A 17,173-nucleotide genomic window follows, 5' to 3' on the forward strand; every position below is an offset into this window, starting at 1 on the left:
TACTTGCCTAATCTGAACGTCCCCTTATGCAAGGTCGCCGCAGCGCCATCTAGCGGCGGTACGCGGAACCTTCATTAAATGTCGTTCACATTAGGCTATTTTGACCGGTACTTGCCTAATCTGAACGTCCCCTTATGCAGGGTCGCCGCGGCGCCATCTAGCGGCGGTACGCAGAACTACAATAGGAACCTCTAGTTCGGCCGGTTGTTGATAGATGGCGCTGTTGTCGCCATTTTTGGCGGTTTTTTTAAAGGATTTTTCCTGTTTTCTTGATGTATTTATAAGCGTGTCATTTTCAATAATTCCTATACTCTGTTGTGATCATCGGAATCATCGGTCAAGATGATGTACAGTATGCAAATAAGCTATCATACACAATCCATCACCTCTAGTCTTCCCTCTATTCGTGTGTTTTCCTATATTGTATATGATGAATGTAATGGAAAACGAGTATAGTGGGGTAGCAACAACGGTGGAAAACGAATGCTCTTCTCATGACACGATACGTCATTGCGAATTTGATAATAGACAGGTATTAATTATGTATACGCGTTTGCTTCGTGAAAGGCCGACAGAGTTCGGTAGTGCAGTATGAAACGAACACGAACGAGAGTAGAACGATACGTTGCAAATTTTTTCAATTATTGACTACGCAATTATTTAAAAATTGATAAAACTCTTAAGATACTGATTTATCGAGCCCACTTTTAATAACGAAGGCTTATTTACCTTGGGGGCTAGCCCGCTGGGCGCTTTTAGCCCCGAAACGTAAAGAGATGTCGATTCGGGCGGCAGTCTACCGTTTTGTGCAAAATGGTCGGGCTCTATTGCACTCCATCAGAAATACCGAGTGTTTCTACTCTAATTACCATCCAAGGAATTATCACGACAAAATACACGTTGTGCAAGTAGGTGAGTCACAACAACGAATTATTCCTTGTACATCTTATGATGTCATAGAACCTTGACAAGAAGCAGTTGTTGAAAAAGTTAAAAGCCTTCAACAATACGAGGGAATTAACCTTCGTCGAACGAACATGACTTCATGTGTTTTTATAATCAACCTCATCGAAGTTGTCTTAAATATAAAGATACCTGAAGTATCTCGGCATTTCTCAAATTTACTGTTTTCGTATAATGTATATAGATAGATGGATAAGGTTACTTAACTATCGTGTGTCACGTTCAATACGAGCAATACTTGGATATGATATAATATTTCCGCATTTCGATAAAATCTTATTAATCGTGACATTGTTACAGGCAAGTCCCAGGGCTATTTGCCCCAGGGTAATAACAATGTGTCCAGTACTGGGAAACACCTCGGTTATTTGGGAACTCATGCTCGACGGATTTTTGTTGATAATATCCTAAAAAGAGTTACCAATAGCTTAGCAGCTGACTTACGCAGACGTGCAGCCAGCAGATTAGCCTTTGGTGATTCAGCTCCTTTCTTTGCATTGGTTGGTGTATCATTGGCATCTGGTACTGGAATATTAACAAAGGATGATGAATTAGAAGGAGTATGCTGGGAAATTCGAGTAAGTAAATTTCTTATAAAATTCGCAGAATTTTTTAATTAATGTTCGTGGGAGAAACAAAATATTAATGTATTTGTAGGAGGCTATATCAAAACTGCAATGGAATACTCCACAAAACGATAAAAACTATGAAGCTATCAAAGACGAAGAAAAGATAATCAGTTTAAAAGATTTTGTAATTGGTCCCGCTATTGCAAAAGGATGCTCTGCTGTTGTCTATGCGACAAAGTTAAAAAATTCTGAGCGCAATGAAAATAAAGATGAAATACATGTCGATGATAGGACCAAGGACATAACTGTTTTTCCATTGGCATTAAAAATGATGTTTAATTACGATACAGAATCTAATGCATTATCTATTCTAAGATCCATGTATCGGGAAACTGTACCTGCTAGAAAACATTTAAAGAATAAAGAATTGGCTGAATGGGAGCTGAAAATGACAGAAAGAAAATCTAAATTACCATCGCATCCAAACATTGTAGCAATGTATTGTGTTTTTACCGATAGAGTACCTGCTTTACCTGGTTCATGGGGAATGTATCCTGATGCTTTACCTGCTCGTATTAACCCTGAAGGATCTGGAAGGAATATGAGCTTGTTTCTGTTAATGAAAAGGTAATTACGCCGAGAAATAATTGTTTGATAAACATTATTGAGAGCATGATTGTTTCCTTTTTATGTTGTTATAGATATGACATTACGTTAAAACAATACTTAGCTGATCGTACCATAAGTACGAGGGAATCGATACTACTGTTAGCACAGCTGCTTGAGGGTGTGGCTCATCTAAATGCGCATGGTATTGCACATCGGTACGTCAACATCTTTTATTCAAATAGAATATATATATACGATAATATGTATTGGATGTCAAATAGTATCGTGTTTCATATATCTATATGTATATATATTATTCTTCTTTTTTGAAAAATCAGAGATCTGAAGAGCGACAATATTTTACTAGACTTGTCAGAAGAAACTGATAATTGTCCATCTTTGGTAATTACCGATTTTGGATGTTGTTTGGCTGACAAAAGTTATGGATTATACCTACCATACAACACTCACGATGTTGATAAAGGAGGCAATGCTGCATTAATGGCACCGGAAGTAATAACAGCGGAACCTGGTCCATTTACTAGCATTAATTATACCAAAGCCGATCTTTGGACAGTAGGAACTATAGCATATGAAATATTTGGTTTGAAAAATCCATTTCACGGCGCTGATTCGAAGGAAGAGACATCTCTAAAGAATCATAGTTACAAAGAGAAAGATCTTCCACCTTTACCAAACCATGTACCAACAGTAATTTCTGCGTTAATCAAAAATTTATTGTCTAGGAATTTATATAAGGTATTGTGACATGCGGTTAAACATATTTTCCGTAAGCTATTTTATATTCTACGTGGAATGGTTATAATTTCAGAGACTTGACACAGAAACAGCAGCAACAGTGATGCAGTTACATTTATGGGCACCAAGTATTTGGTTTAGAGGCGAAGGAAAGTTACCGTCGAGTAACGAGGTATGAGCATTTTTTCGCATATCTTTATAAAACTTATAATTATGTGTACTATACATCATTTTATTACACATTTTTAATAGGTGATGCAATGGCTACTGTGTTTAACTACAAAAGTACTTTGTGAAGAACGTAATATGATGCTGCCTGAAGTATTATGCAACGAAAATATTGAACAGATCGATCACAACTGTTATCAAAGATCACTTTCAACAAGATCTTGCGGAAGACGTACTATGCCGGAATATCAATTGATAGCGAATTTTCTTGGTAGAGTTACGCTTGGTAATATTAGAAATGCCTTAAAATGGATCCAACAAAACGTATAAGGCGTGTTCTTAGAAAGAAGATTTTAACAACAAGAAGAAAGTATTTATCGTCCGCATATTGAGGAAGGGATTGTTGTGTGTTATTTTTCAACACAAAGTGTAGATTTTTTAAAAATATTTTTGTATACTTGATTTTACCGTATATTATCGCCAACGTTTCTCATTTGTTTTTCTTATTAATTTATTTTTGATACTTCGAGAAGCATAGAGGAGTCATACTTTCAGCTGTATAATATTGTTGAAAGTTTGATTGTAATTAAGCTATTTAAAAGAAAAACTAAATACAACAGATGAAAATAGACGCGTTTTATGCATGTCTTTTTCTGGAATTCATCTGTGTTGTAATACAATGATACTGACAAGTATTGCAAACCATATTCATGTTGGCTATTTATCTATGCAATCGACATGACTATAATTTGTTATATTGATATTTCTGGAAACCAGTCTTTCGTGTTTAGTAAATATAATTTGCTCTATGTTGCCGAGAAATTTTTAAACAAGTTCACTGTTCGATACATTATGTATTGATACATGGTGATGATAATTTTCAAATAAATTCGTTTAATTATTTAGTTTTTAAATTTCAAATTTTCGTTCAAGATGCAACAGCGTATGAACCGAACATTCAGTGAAGAGTATCTTTTGTAAGTGAAAATTTTTAACGTATTAATTCAATGCGAAATAAATATAGATAAATCAATAGCGCGGTTATAGGATTTAACGCTATAAACTGTGGAAAAAAAATAAAGATTGTATGTATACAGTGTTCACAAGATCGCAGATGCTGTCTGTTTTGGCTTCCCGCACATTTTCATCTTAAGCTTCATTGTTTCTAAATTCAGATTATGAGTTTCTGCTAAATCATTTAAGTATATTAAATATTCCTCATATGAGAGTGCTCTTTTTCGAAATTTAAAATACGCAAGTCCTGTATCCGTTGTGGTAATTGTAATCATGTCAAGTATACGTGCTGATATTAACCATCTATCGCTTTGCGATAATGGTATAAGTTCTAAGTTTCGACTAGAAGAAACTGGATCCATCTCACAGTATGCTATAAAAATAATAATTATGCTTATATTATAAATAATATAGGTAATATAGTTATTGAAATGTAAATATATTATTCTTTTTATCATTACTTTTGAATATCTCTTCAAACGAAACCTCAGGTTCTTTTTGTTTCACGACAAAATCTTCCATGACGTTTTAAAATAAAAGATATGTCATACATCTATGTACGTACATAATTGTGTATTGAGCAGTTTCTTGTAAATTACATGTAGGTTTTAGTTAAAGAGTAAATATTTGAGTTCCGTATCTATATATTTAACGTGTTTTCCTTCCATTTTTTTTTACAAGCGAAGTTTTATCAAAATTGCGAGAATTAATTTTATCATGAAGTTCAATAATTATCAATGTTTCTCAAACATAAATTCTATTAAAACCAGCTTATTAAAGGATCCTTCAAAGGCTGAGCCATCTTATTTTAACCAATTTCCAAGTCCTTATTTTTTAAAATATTTCTGCAAAACCGTTCATAATAGAGCAAAGAGACTTGATATGAATGGATGTGTCATATATGAGAAAATCAGGTCAGGATACACAAAATTTATTATGCAAATTATAGTTAATTTAAAAAGTTTTATTTATTTTCGTTACACATACGCAGAAGACATTTACAGGATACAGATATCCCGGCTTTATTAATTTTTCTGAAAAAGAATCAGGATATTACTCATATTAATTTGGCAAATAATAATATCTCAGATAGCGGCTTTATAAATTTACTGGATCATGTACTTGTATGATAAATGTATACAGACAAAGTGTTATTTAATAGTAAATGTATATTTATACATTTTGTTTTCTATCAGCTATATAAAAACATAGAAGAACTAGATCTTCAAAATAATAACATTACAAAGAAAGGAACTAATTATTTACTGACAGTAGGAGAATACGTAGGAATTAAAAATCTTAATTTAAAAGCAAATAAATTTGGCACTGAAGTGAGTAATTTTGTTATTTTGGTGAAATAATTAATTTTTTTGTTTAGTCAGTAACTAATTTATTTATAGGCATCAAAAAATGTGGCACTCTTTTTATTAAAAAATAAACACATAAATTCTTTGAATGTTGCCGAAGTAGACCAGACAGCTTCTAGTTTAATATACTTCATAATGGTCTTGAGTTCAGACCAAAAGGTTTCCAATAGGACTTTAAAGAATATAGATATTAGTAGACCTAAGCCAGGATGCATGTATTATTTTGATTCTGCTCATTTTGCTGATGTTATTGGTTATATGCTCAAAGTAACATTAATCTTAATTACTTGTTTGTATTTAAATTAATTAAGGATATTTTTAGTGTAATACCTATCTTAGGGCATTACACCTTCAGAAATACAATTTCAATTGCCACGATATTGAAAACATGATGTCCAATGCAAAATACAATAATACATTGTATTTACTAGATCTTGGTAGTAATAACATAGGTGATCATGGAGTTGAATTTATTACCAATTGGTTGGTAAAACGACCAGTTTTAAAAACACTAATCTTGCGTAGAAATATTATAACTAATCATGGTGCAAGGTATTATATAAAGAAAGAAAATTATGTTTTTATTATTGCATACAATACTGTTTTTGATCAAAAATACACTTTATTACTTATAGGAGCCTAAGCTTCATCCTTCCATTTTCAAGAATTCTGGTTCTTGATATTTCTTATAATAAAATTACGAATGATGGCATGATAGATATCTTAAATACCTTGAAGAAGAGCCCTTTATTGCAACAATTAAAAATATTTGGCAACTGTATAAGCCATCCGACTGCGAAAGTATTAATTATTTTATAAGAAGCGTAAGAAATGCAATCTATATTTTACAATTATTTATAGATCATCAAACGGATGTTGACTTTTGGAATCCTAGAACAAGAGAAAATAGATGTCAGACCCTACAGAGTTGATCACAAATGGTATTTTGCGAAATACGAAGGTCATAACTATAAGAAAGAATATTATGATGTTCCATATGGTCTCTTTTTCAAAGCACCAAAAACTCCAGCTAAAAAGACACGATACAATACAAAATATTATAAATATATATTCTCAAAAGTGACTGAACTAAAATTGCATTATGTATGTTTATATGTTACTATCTTCTTTCTCTTCAATGCATAACAAAGCATTTTCGTTTTAGTCAACCATAACTATTATTTCAAAAATATTGAGCAGAGAACATATAAAAGATTGTAAATGCTGTTATTGTTTAAAATGCGAAGGTAACAGTAAATTTCTTCCCTTTGATTTTATAAAAATTATTTTACTTTAGTTCAGCTGTTATTGCTACATTAAATATTTTAGCTCCACATTTTGATGAATTATGTAGAGACACTAACCATCCAAATAATTGCAATTGTTGCAAATGCAAAAAAGATAGTGATATTTCTATAGATAAATCAGTCACGGACAGAATCATATCTGTTCTTGATGTTACAAAGTGTATCTCATTTATTTTGGATCGGGTGAACTCTGAAATTCAAGACAAAATCATTGGATGGATTAATATTAACGAAGATATATTGGAAAAAGATTTGAAAACAATTGCTGGTATGATTTTATGTTATCTTAATTTATTTTGTCATCAGTGGCTTATATTATCTTTTAATTTGAAAAGAACAAAATGAAGATGGAAAAAGTTCTTCTAAAGATACTGTTTCATGTAGCTCATCTTGGATACAGCTGAGCATATCTACTTTACAGAAATATTTGCAGGAAACTTCTTCAAAAAATTTACTGTAACTATATCAAAATATATTTTTATATACTCAAATGTTGTTGCTGTTACGTCTTCTCTACAGTATTATACAAATTTTTTATAAGGGTATGTAAGGCTTACACAAGTAAAGATAAAAAATGGAGCCATCTTTTCAAAGGTATTTTATTACATTTCTGGTTTTATACTCGTACAAACTGAGGGTTTGCAATATACAAAAATAAAAAACGGAATGAACTTTATTATATTTATATTAATTATCTAATTTGTTTTTGTTTTTTTTTTCAGTTTCCTTTACTTTTTCATTGTTGCTTCTCGCGTTTCTCCGACCATCTGTCAACGAAATCCGACCGTCTTGCTGCTTGATTTCTTCCATGTTTTCTGACATTAATTGATTAGAATCGATTTCACGAGGTGCCTTGTTGCTTTGCATAAGATCGTTTGTATTGGAAGGAATCTCATCGATTCTCAAAGAACCATCTATAAACCGGTAACTAGGTTGCTGCATACTATTAGCGTCCCGAAAGGTTTGAGGAAAAGCATTGATGGTGACTTCCTTTGTTGCGTGCGTATTATCGACCAAATCTCTACTAGTATAGGGTTCAATGTTACTTTCCAATCCACGGACGTACATGTTTTGAAACACTGTTTGTTGGTTGAGCTGAGGCTGAACATGAACATGATGAGGAAGCTTTACTTTAACATAACCATGGTGACTTCTTGCATGAGGGCTCAATTTAGTGTCAACATTACCCTGTAAACAATTAACATGCATTGATTACCTTGCTAAGTATTTACTTAATGCTTCACAGCATATGATACTTACATTTGATACTATGTGAGATAACATTTTTGCATCATAGGGCATGACCAATGGAGGCCTTGTAAGCGTTGAAGAATATGATGCTATGGGTAAAACTTTCATTGATATCGGTTCAATGCCAGACTCGCTCAGTACAGCTATATTTTGCTGACAAGGACAAGGATTGAGGTACCTGTGCAGAGGATTACTGCAAGGCAACATTGATGGAACTTGAACAATGGCAGCTAATTGTGGTTGTTCAGATTCAGCAACCAGCATCATTGGATTTGATGGTACAGTGAACAAATGTTCATGACAAGTAGATGCAACTGGTAAAACTGTTAAGGTTTCCTGAGGCTCTGGTAAAGGCTGTGGAAGATGCTCGATACGCATAGGTTTTTCTTCTTCGGTAGCAGGTTTTATTTCTGTTGCAACTGGCTTAGGTTTTGGCTTAGGTTTTTGAGTAGTTTTAATAACAGTTGACTGGGGAACCGGTTGAATGATATTCACGGCTGGAGCAGATTGAGTACAAGGTTGAGGAGGAGATTGTACAATCTGTAAGGTGTGAACGGGTTGAACCATTTGTTGAGGCATCACTACACTTGCCTGAGGTAAAGTCTGTGCAGGTTGGACGACATTTAATGTTTGGATTTGTTGAGGTTGAGTATGTAAAGATAGTGGAAACTTCTGAGTAGATATTTGATTTTCTTTCCAAGCAACTTGCGCCGGTTGAGATGTTCCTGATCCTATTTGTACGCAAAGCGTCGATTTCTTAGATCTATCCTTGTCCTCACCAGTTTCCTCCATATTCAAATCCACCTTTTTAGATTCTGCATTCGTATCTTCTGTCAGTGACTTCTTCTCCACATTTTTAGGTGCCGGACCAGCCTGGATCAGTGCAATACACAATAACAGAAATACAAAACACGCGTTGCGATACATCGTTGGTTATTATATCGACTTCAAGACTTTTAAATTTTGATTGACGACTGATCGATTGAATTTCATTTTTATAGTCGTTACACGACACACAAATTCTTTGTGCAAACTCGATTTTGTAATCATCTTCCACACGCAACGACATATACATCGCTGACGATGCTGAATATCAGTTTTGCAATTGCTGTATAGGTATTGAATATTTTCCTCACAATATAAATATTCCATTAAAAACTCAAAAAAAAATTTTGATGAAAATAACAGATAATTTAAACTGTATCGTTTAATTATTGCAAGAGAGAATTGCTACAAACTTGTAACTTTGCATTTGCTTGTAATAAGTTTGCTTATAATAAGTTTGTTTAATGTAGAACAAGTAATCATGGAATGATATAAATTTATTTGAAAAATGAATATGCGTTTAATTTGAAGAATTTAAATATGCAACATTTATTTTGTTAATAGATCAGGTTTTGAAATTAAGCGTATACCTTTTAGGACTAGTACATCTTAGTTATTTGCCTGACAAAAATGTGCAACATTGCACTTTGCAATTTACTGATTGGTATGCAGTTACAAAATATTGAGGCAACCATAGTATGTACAAATCATTTTCTTTTATTTATTTTGCATATACTTTATACAAAGTTATATAATTTCTTTCCACTGAAAATTGTATTCAAAATTATTTGGAATTTTACATCAGGTATTTATTATCAATTTAAAGAAATATTACACACAGAACTTATCATAATTAAGTATTGTGACATGCTCGGAAGTTTTATAAGTTAATTAGTACTTATTTGTACTTTTTCAAGAATTTAAATGTCGATTTATTTCAAATCAACTTCGATATGTTCAAAGTGCGTGAAGTTGTTTAGGGTCTTAGCGTCTCAAAAAAACGGAAAAGTCGCTAATTTTGAAGAAAACCGCTATTTTTTATTTTTCTATTTCTATGGTGGAACGCTAAATGGTACTTTAACCCGCAAGAAGCGAGGACCATTGTAAATATATAGATATCTTGTTAGAGTTTAATTCCCCACACAACGAACCTACATTGTGTGGCGTACCTACACAAAGAAATTCTATGTAGGAATGGCACTTTCAAAATATTTTCGTCGTTTTAAATTAGTTATTTGACAATAAACTATTATTCTCTTTTTTTTTATATCACTTTTGCCCATGAAATGTAAAGTGCTCGATAAAATAGCTTGCTACTTAAAATGTGCTTTTCAACATTTCATTATTTATCTATTTCGAAAATGCTATAATTCATCTCTCACTTTACAGTACAAAGCACGTGTGCACCAATACATAACCTGAACATAATAGTGCATGCGTTATAAAAGTTAGAGGTTGAATATGAATATAGTAATAGATATTACATATATTAAATTATTTGAAAGATATTTGATGAACTATTGAAGCCTATTGTTTTAAATTGGTGATAATGATGGGGAACAAGAGACATAACTGGAAAGCAAGAAATGTTGCAAAAGTTGAAATTGACAACTCTCAAACGAAAAAGGTTAATTTTTAAAAACATGTGATTTCATAAATAAAGAGATTTGTTATTTAATTTTATTTTTTACGCAGATCACATTAGATATTAAGTATCACAAGGATAATTATGATGCATGTAACACATTAGTTCTTCCAAGCAAAAAAAGGAAAACAAGTAGTAAAGTTGAAACAGTAATTACAACTCGATTGCTGTCCAAGAAACGCAGAAAACAATTGGAAAAAGTTGTAGAAAAAAAGAAAAAGAAATTGAATGTAAGTTAAATCAATATACAAATTGCTCTGGCTGGAAATAATTATTCCATTTGTCAACAGAGAGCTACACTTTTAGAAGAATTAGCAAAGGTTCAAGCACCACAGGAAGAACTGAAGCATTACGTATCTTTAACGAGTATTCAGACAAAAGGCTTGAAACGTCATTTTAGAGAAATAGATGTACCTACAAAAAAATTCGCAGTTAAAACAAATGACAAAGATGAAAACGATACCACAGAAGTATCTATAAATTCTATTAAAGGTAGTAGGAGAAAAAGATTAGCAATTTTAAAGAATCAAAGGGAAAAGGAAGCCAATTCTGATCCAAATGTTGTTGGATTCTCTGTAAGTTAATTTGAAAAGTAATATTGAAATAAATACTTAATCAGCTGTGTTTTAGGATTCCAGCAGTAGCACATCGGAATCTGACTATAGCGAACCAGAGTATAATGGCAGTGAATTAGAATCAAATGTAAATCATGATGTTAGACAAGATGTAAACATACAGAAAAGTACAACTTCTACAAAATATATACAAGATCATACTGAAAATATAAACGATTCTATCGATAAAGATCATCAATCATATGATAGTATTAGTTCAGAGAAAAAAGAAACAAAAAACGAGGTGCCTGATACCATAGACAAGAAACCTGCTGATTTTGTAACAGTACAAAGAAAACCAGAAATTCAAGTAGCTAGACTGAAATTGCCCATAGTAGCGGAAGAACAAGTTATCGTAGAGGCAATTAACGACCATTCCGTTGTGATAATTACCGGTGAAACAGGAAGCGGTAAAACGACTCAGGTACCACAGTTTCTATATGAAGCTGGTTATGCTCGTGAAAAGATGATAGGAATAACCGAGCCCAGAAGAGTGGCCGCAATATCAATGAGCAAACGTGTAGCAGAAGAAATGAATCTTACTGAAAAGGAGGTTTCGTATTTAATTCGCTTCGAAGGAAACACAACATCGACGACAAAAATCAAATTCATGACTGATGGTGTTTTACTGAAGGAAATTCAAAGTGTAAGTAATCATTTAAATAAAATATGAATTCTTTTAACCATCAAGGTTTCCAATGTTTCAGGACTTTTTACTTACGAAATATTCTGTAATTATCTTGGACGAAGCACACGAACGAAGTGTGTATACTGATATTTTAATAGGATTATTATCGCGAATAGTACCATTGCGTTATAAAAGGAAGAATCCTCTAAAACTTGTAATAATGTCGGCTACATTACGAGTAGAAGAACTTGTAGAAAATGATAGGCTGTTTAAACAGAAACCGCCAGTATTGTCTGTAGAATCAAGACAGTTTCCTGTTACTATACATTTCAATCGAAGAACCAATCGTAATTATGTCGCAGATGCTTTCAAAAAAGCAGTAAAGATACATACTCGTCTTCCCGATGGTGGAATTTTAATCTTTTTAACAGGTATGTTCGTAACTCTGAATTACATACATTCGATATTCATCGATGAAATTTTAGGGCAAAAGGAAGTGAATAATGTGGTTAGAAAATTACGTCGAGCTTTTCCCATAAAGAATAGGAAAGAAACAGCGAAGACAATTCTTAAAGACAAAAACAGACATTCTGCAAGAATAGAAGAAAATATGGATGGTGTGGAAACGGAACAAGCTATAGAAGACAATAGCGACGGTGATAATTTTGATAATGATTTTAGTAGCAAGGAAGCTATTCGTTATAATAAATTACGACGAAAGAAGCAAATTCAGCTACCGAGCATTAATCTGGACGAGTACGTAGATCTGTTTAAAATCGTTTAAAAATATTGATGATAATTTGAGATATTTTTAGTTATTCTGTGATTCCGGCTGACGATACTCATGAAGATTTAATCGAAATAGAAGATGAAGAAGAAGGACAATTAGATGAAGACGAAGACGAAGATAACGACGTTATTGATTTAAACACTTTGGCAAATGCACAACCCTTATGGGTTTTACCTCTCTATTCTCTTTTACCAACTCATGAACAAGCAAAGGTAATGATAACATTATCCAGCACGTACGTTAAAATAATTAAAGGACCGTTCTAGGTATTCGAACCACCGCCAGAAAAATATAGATTATGCGTAGTTGCTACTAATGTAGCAGAAACTTCGCTGACTATACCCAATATAAAATATGTAATAGACTGTGGACGCTGTAAAATAAGATTATACGATAAAGTAACTGGTGTAAGTACATATCAGGTTTGCTATACGAGTAAAGCATCAGCTAATCAACGTGCAGGGAGAGCTGGTAGAACTGGACCTGGTCATTGCTACAGGTGTTTATCTATATACGTTACTTTAAATGGTATATAAACAATTTTATTAAATATTACTTTTAGGCTATATTCTTCAGCGGTGTTTAATGATCAATTTGAAGAGTTTAGTCAATCAGAAATTCAAAGGAAACCCGTGGATGATTTGCTCTTACAGATGAAAGTAATGAATATTGATAAAGTTGTGAATTTTCCATTTCCAACTCCTCCAGATATTATACAACTAAAAACAGCTGAACAGCGATTACAAATTCTTGGTGCTTTACAACACTCGTCACTTAATGAAAAAGGTACGAACATTTATAATTCTTATTCACTGTCGATTTAAATAATCTTAAATATTCTTATTTAGGTTCATACAGCGCAAAAATTACACCGCTTGGTCACAGCATTGCCGCATTTCCTGTTGCTCCTCGTTATGGAAAAATGTTAGCCCTTTCGCATCAACATAATCTTTTGTCATACACAGTGTGTATGGTCGCCGCCCTTTCTGTTCAGGAAGTTCTGATAGAAGCATTTAATACGGATGGTGCTTCGAAAAAGTGGCTGCAGATGAGACGTTTTTGGGCTGGAATAGGAAATAGTTTACTTCTTGGTACAGAGATCACGCACGCATTACGAAAATTAATTAAACATACAACATTTGATAAATTAAATATGTATTTTACGTAAAGGCGATCCGATGGTCTTAATTAGAGCCGTAGGGGGTGCAGAATATGCTGGAACCAAAGGGAAGTTGCTCTCTTTCTGCGAAGAACATGGCTTACGACATAAGGCAGTCGTAGAAATAAGGAAACTTAGGCAACAACTCACAAACGAGATCAATTTAAATATTCAAAATTTGAATCTTACTATCGATCCAGAGTATGTATCGTTCGACATTTACATCTTATTCCAGGTATAAAACAATTATTTGTATTATTTCAAATATTCGTCCAGAATGAAACCTCCGCTCGATACCGAAGCTAAATTGCTTAGGCAAATAGTTCTCGCCGGAATGGCTGATCAAGTTGCAAAAAAAGTAATGCCCGATGAAGTCAGCGAAGACCAGGACAAAAACAAATGGAAATATGCTTACAAGTAGAATGCAAATTTTTTTTAAATTGTTTTGTTTGTTTCATATACAAAACATTACGCGTATATTTCTTGTTTAGAACCATGAATATGGAAGATCCAGTATTTATGCATTCGTCGTGTGTTCTTCGAAGAACATGTCCTGAATGGGTAGTTTATCAAGAAGTTTATGAAACGAATAAAATGTATATGCGTGGAGTTACAGCCATAGAACCAGAATGGTTGCCCAAATTTGCTCCATCCTTATGTCGGCTTGGAGAACCTTTGATTGATCCACCTCCAAGGTTTGACTCGTATACCTCCAATTTTTACTATTTTCAACTTCGTTGTTTACATTACACGTATATTTTAAATAGATACGATGTAGGAACTGGAAAGGTTATGTGTAATATAACAGGAACATTTGGAAAAGTTGGTTGGAAATTGCCAGTAATGGAAGTGGAACATCCATTATCTATGGCAGGAGTTAAATGGTTTGCGTGCTTTCTTTTAGAAGGAAAAGTATGCTCAAAATTACAACAATTCGTTCCTTCGTTATTAACAACACCACAGAGTATCAATAAATCCTGGGCCAAGTAAGATATATATATATATATATATATATGTATATACACAATAAATATACACGTTCAAAAGTTAAAGAAAGATTTAACTTATGTTACATGTCAGACTGATACCACGAACACAGGAAATAACACAACATTTACTATCTCGTGGAATTATGTCGAAAGAGAGATTATTAGAAACTTGGGAGGAAGATAAAAGTTGTAGGTATATACTTTTTCAGATATGGATATGATTGATCAATTAATTAATATGGATAATGATTAATTTCAGTTCTTTTGTCGGCCTATCAGAAATGGTTACCGGAATCTATTCATGGACATGTTACAGTTATTTGGCCACCTGTATAATAAACTATATACTTATGTACAATTGTATATTGTAATTGTATACTTAAACTCTGCAATATACGAAAATCCAATAGAGCAATGCAGTTCAACAGTTATTTATTCAGTAAAAACTATTGCATATAACTTAACTAATAGCTCTATTACGATTTTACATGTAAATTTATAAATAAACATTTGATGTTTTATGTCCATTGGATAATAACATCTATTTTCCAATAAATTAACTTATTCTAGACTACCCATTATTCATCAACAGAACACGATGGTGCAAGGAATGCATGTGATGAACAAAAGTATAATGAGATATTTACATATTTTCATAGCTTTGCGGTAACTTAAAATTTGCGCGAGACACGGATACACTAAATTTTTATTCTACACAGTAGAAGTTATCTTTAATTGAGTTATTGGCAGTGCTATGACATTAGAAACATTGTAACAAATGTTTAAAAACAATTATTACATCATTCAGCTTTTATCACCTTCTTCTCTTTCTTCTTAATTGGATTCTTTTTACAATCTTTGTAAATATTATTAAGGTCAAATGTTGCTTTTATATTATCCTACAAAATATTTTCCTTTCACTATATGGTACATAATTTAAAAGAAATATATTACTTATAATTTATTGATGAATATATACTTACCAATGAAAAAAGAAATTTAACTAGTTTGCCTTTATGATCCGCATACGGACGTCGTTCTATCTCTTTACCTTCCTTAAAAAGAATTAAGGTAGGAAGTTGTTTACTAGTACTGGCATCGCTAATATGATACTTCACTCCTGCATCCGGGTACCTTCCAATATCTACTTTTCCAAATTTCAAATTTTCTAAGGCATATCTAAAAATATTTTTAAACGCTATTATATTCAATGAAAGATTGATCGATCTAAATAAAAAATGACACATAACATACTCTGCAGAAAGTTCAGAGAATATTGGTGCAAAATTAACACATGCTGGATTCCATGCAGTATAAAATGCGACCAGCCAAATGATTCTAGTATCACGATACAGTTCTTCTTGTAATCCGTTTGCACCACGTAAATAAGTTACATTTTCTGGACCCTGATACGTTGGTTCGGGGAGTAATAAACCGCATACTTTAAATATAACGTAATATATAAATTAATTAATACACGATGGTACAGAGATCTACTATGTTATCAATTAAATACTTACAAATAAATACAATAGCAAATATAATTCCCATACGAATATCCGCGTAAAACCAAAGGATCAGATTGGCAATTTTAGTGTACACAAAACTGGATGACAAGTAGTTTATCATAGTGACACTTCCAGTTTTCCGTGTCCTTATCATTATGACAATCATAAGAAAAAATAAAATCTCTGTTTCCCTCTAAGATAAAAATACAGTTTCTATTACGATCAGGTAAAATTCTACAACAAGCCTTTTAATATTTTCAAATTACTCACTCCATCGAGTTCGCACTCAACTTGTGCAAACAGATAATGACATATAATAGGAAAACGTTTCGAGACAATATACGAAATGCTGAGTAAAATGTTTATCAAATAATAAGGCTTCAACAGAAGCCGCAAATCCTTTTTAAAAGGCATTTTCAGAAAACGATGAGTATTTGTAGGTTATGTACAACTATTACAGTAAAAGTCACTTTCGATGAAACTGTTTCAACTCAAGTCATTTAATGGTGTATTTTACTTAATTTATCGATGTAATGTTTAAAGTCTTATTTTATGACAAAAATAGATACGCTTTTACATTGAGTACAAATTAATCATTTCAACAAACCGCTCCATGTTTATTAAATTTTCGATCCAAGTCAAGATTTTTTGCACACGATTAATCTTGTATTTAATACTTGAATATTTCATGAAATAATAACGAAATTAGTATAAACAAGGCAGAACGTTATGAAATTAATATTTCAAGTTTTTCATTGCTTAATAGATTATCGCAATTAAAAAAATGTAACGAATATAAATATATAAACGAATTATGTTTGGTTTAGGTATAAAATCACAGACAAGATATAGGATAGACCAGTTATGATATTGTTTTTGTTGTACATCTCACTCCAGCCCCGTTACCATTCTTGTGTCACAACCTACCATATCAATTAGGACAAATTTTTCAACTTATGACATTGTTGTTCGTGTCGCACGATCTGAAATATGAACATCGTCAAAAAT

At 32.5% G+C, this 17,173-nt stretch overlaps 5 protein-coding genes across 14 annotated transcripts; 3 read left to right on the forward strand and 2 right to left on the reverse strand.

Moving 5' to 3' along the window:
* Positions 1–581: 581 nt before the first annotated feature.
* On the forward strand, positions 582–4,176 carry Pink1 (PTEN-induced putative kinase 1). The gene is made up of 7 exons (XM_003705044.3): positions 582–912; positions 1,264–1,541; positions 1,621–2,159; positions 2,234–2,356; positions 2,480–2,900; positions 2,974–3,072; positions 3,153–4,176. Exons 1-7 carry the CDS (start codon positions 777–779, stop codon positions 3,396–3,398), a joined length of 1,842 nt encoding a protein of 613 aa, XP_003705092.1. The 5' UTR covers positions 582–776; the 3' UTR covers positions 3,399–4,176.
* Positions 4,177–4,638: 462 nt separating this feature from the next.
* Positions 4,639–7,744, forward strand: LOC100883925 (ribonuclease inhibitor). 7 transcript variants are annotated; one of them, XR_013041069.1, is made up of 11 exons: positions 4,639–4,996; positions 5,074–5,206; positions 5,279–5,413; positions 5,483–5,716; positions 5,772–6,001; positions 6,085–6,250; positions 6,311–6,553; positions 6,615–6,696; positions 6,779–7,024; positions 7,141–7,212; positions 7,298–7,450. XR_013041069.1 is itself a non-coding variant. In XM_076541488.1 (11 exons), exons 1-11 carry the CDS (start codon positions 4,800–4,802, stop codon positions 7,304–7,306), a joined length of 1,710 nt encoding a protein of 569 aa, XP_076397603.1. In that variant the 5' UTR covers positions 4,639–4,799; the 3' UTR covers positions 7,307–7,744. The 7 variants fall into 7 exon arrangements, 6 of the variants coding, with proteins under 6 accessions (XP_076397603.1, XP_076397604.1, XP_076397602.1 ...); XM_076541488.1 differs by having other exon boundaries at positions 7,178–7,212; positions 7,298–7,744; XM_076541489.1 differs by having other exon boundaries at positions 7,190–7,212; positions 7,298–7,744.
* On the reverse strand, positions 7,340–8,934 carry LOC143266056 (uncharacterized). The gene is made up of 2 exons (XM_076541491.1): positions 8,017–8,934; positions 7,340–7,944 (listed from the first exon to the last, which is right to left on the reverse strand). Exons 1-2 carry the CDS (start codon positions 8,932–8,934, stop codon positions 7,444–7,446), a joined length of 1,419 nt encoding a protein of 472 aa, XP_076397606.1. The 3' UTR covers positions 7,340–7,443.
* A 47-nt stretch (positions 8,935–8,981) lies between these two features.
* kz (putative ATP-dependent RNA helicase kurz) lies at positions 8,982–16,098 on the forward strand. 4 transcript variants are annotated; one of them, XM_076541454.1, is made up of 17 exons: positions 8,982–9,123; positions 10,222–10,459; positions 10,528–10,707; positions 10,768–11,052; positions 11,108–11,737; positions 11,799–12,150; positions 12,205–12,475; positions 12,535–12,721; positions 12,776–13,008; positions 13,072–13,295; positions 13,358–13,600; positions 13,680–13,869; positions 13,945–14,085; positions 14,160–14,363; positions 14,436–14,654; positions 14,749–14,846; positions 14,917–16,098. In XM_076541454.1, exons 2-17 carry the CDS (start codon positions 10,382–10,384, stop codon positions 14,991–14,993), a joined length of 3,612 nt encoding a protein of 1,203 aa, XP_076397569.1. In that variant the 5' UTR covers positions 8,982–9,123; positions 10,222–10,381; the 3' UTR covers positions 14,994–16,098. The 4 variants fall into 4 exon arrangements, 3 of the variants coding, with proteins under 3 accessions (XP_076397569.1, XP_003705127.3, XP_076397570.1); XM_003705079.3 differs by lacking the exon at positions 8,982–9,123 and adding an exon at positions 9,684–9,935; XM_076541455.1 differs by lacking the exon at positions 8,982–9,123 and adding an exon at positions 9,684–9,904.
* LOC100880045 (thioredoxin-related transmembrane protein 2 homolog) lies at positions 15,073–16,930 on the reverse strand. The gene is made up of 5 exons (XM_003705045.3): positions 16,436–16,930; positions 16,178–16,358; positions 15,912–16,098; positions 15,641–15,836; positions 15,073–15,556 (listed from the first exon to the last, which is right to left on the reverse strand). Exons 1-5 carry the CDS (start codon positions 16,577–16,579, stop codon positions 15,458–15,460), a joined length of 807 nt encoding a protein of 268 aa, XP_003705093.1. The 5' UTR covers positions 16,580–16,930; the 3' UTR covers positions 15,073–15,457.
* Positions 16,931–17,173: the final 243 nt, after the last annotated feature.

This window comes from Megachile rotundata, chromosome 16, assembly GCF_050947335.1.
Source record: "Megachile rotundata isolate GNS110a chromosome 16, iyMegRotu1, whole genome shotgun sequence".
Classification (NCBI taxonomy): Eukaryota; Metazoa; Arthropoda; class Insecta; order Hymenoptera; family Megachilidae; genus Megachile; species Megachile rotundata.

What these genes read in the sequence shown, in the direction of transcription:
- Pink1 (XM_003705044.3), top strand. Translation starts at nt 777, where the DNA reads ATGTCGATTCGGGCGGCAGTCTACCGTTTTGTGCAAAATGGTCGGGCT. An exon ending in AATACACGTTGTGCAAGTAG is followed by an intron (nt 913 to 1,263) that starts GTGAGTCACAAC and finishes ACATTGTTACAG; the next exon opens with GCAAGTCCCAGGGCTATTTG. An exon ending in AGTTACCGTCGAGTAACGAG is followed by an intron (nt 3,073 to 3,152) that starts GTATGAGCATTT and finishes CATTTTTAATAG; the next exon opens with GTGATGCAATGGCTACTGTG.
- LOC143266056 (XM_076541491.1), bottom strand. Translation starts at nt 8,934, where the DNA reads ATGTATCGCAACGCGTGTTTTGTATTTCTGTTATTGTGTATTGCACTG. An exon ending in TATCTCACATAGTATCAAAT is followed by an intron (nt 7,945 to 8,016) that starts GTAAGTATCATA and finishes AATTGTTTACAG; the next exon opens with GGTAATGTTGACACTAAATT.
- kz (XM_076541454.1), top strand. Translation starts at nt 10,382, where the DNA reads ATGATGGGGAACAAGAGACATAACTGGAAAGCAAGAAATGTTGCAAAA. An exon ending in AAAAGAAAAAGAAATTGAAT is followed by an intron (nt 10,708 to 10,767) that starts GTAAGTTAAATC and finishes ATTTGTCAACAG; the next exon opens with AGAGCTACACTTTTAGAAGA. An exon ending in ATCAATAAATCCTGGGCCAA is followed by an intron (nt 14,655 to 14,748) that starts GTAAGATATATA and finishes GTTACATGTCAG; the next exon opens with ACTGATACCACGAACACAGG.
- LOC100883925 (XM_076541485.1), top strand. Translation starts at nt 4,800, where the DNA reads ATGAAGTTCAATAATTATCAATGTTTCTCAAACATAAATTCTATTAAA. An exon ending in GTCATATATGAGAAAATCAG is followed by an intron (nt 4,997 to 5,073) that starts GTCAGGATACAC and finishes ACACATACGCAG; the next exon opens with AAGACATTTACAGGATACAG. An exon ending in TAAGCCATCCGACTGCGAAA is followed by an intron (nt 6,251 to 6,310) that starts GTATTAATTATT and finishes AATTATTTATAG; the next exon opens with ATCATCAAACGGATGTTGAC.
- LOC100880045 (XM_003705045.3), bottom strand. Translation starts at nt 16,579, where the DNA reads ATGCCTTTTAAAAAGGATTTGCGGCTTCTGTTGAAGCCTTATTATTTG. An exon ending in TTGAGTGCGAACTCGATGGA is followed by an intron (nt 16,359 to 16,435) that starts GTGAGTAATTTG and finishes TTTTTATCTTAG; the next exon opens with AGGGAAACAGAGATTTTATT. An exon ending in TTCTCTGAACTTTCTGCAGA is followed by an intron (nt 15,837 to 15,911) that starts GTATGTTATGTG and finishes AAATATTTTTAG; the next exon opens with ATATGCCTTAGAAAATTTGA.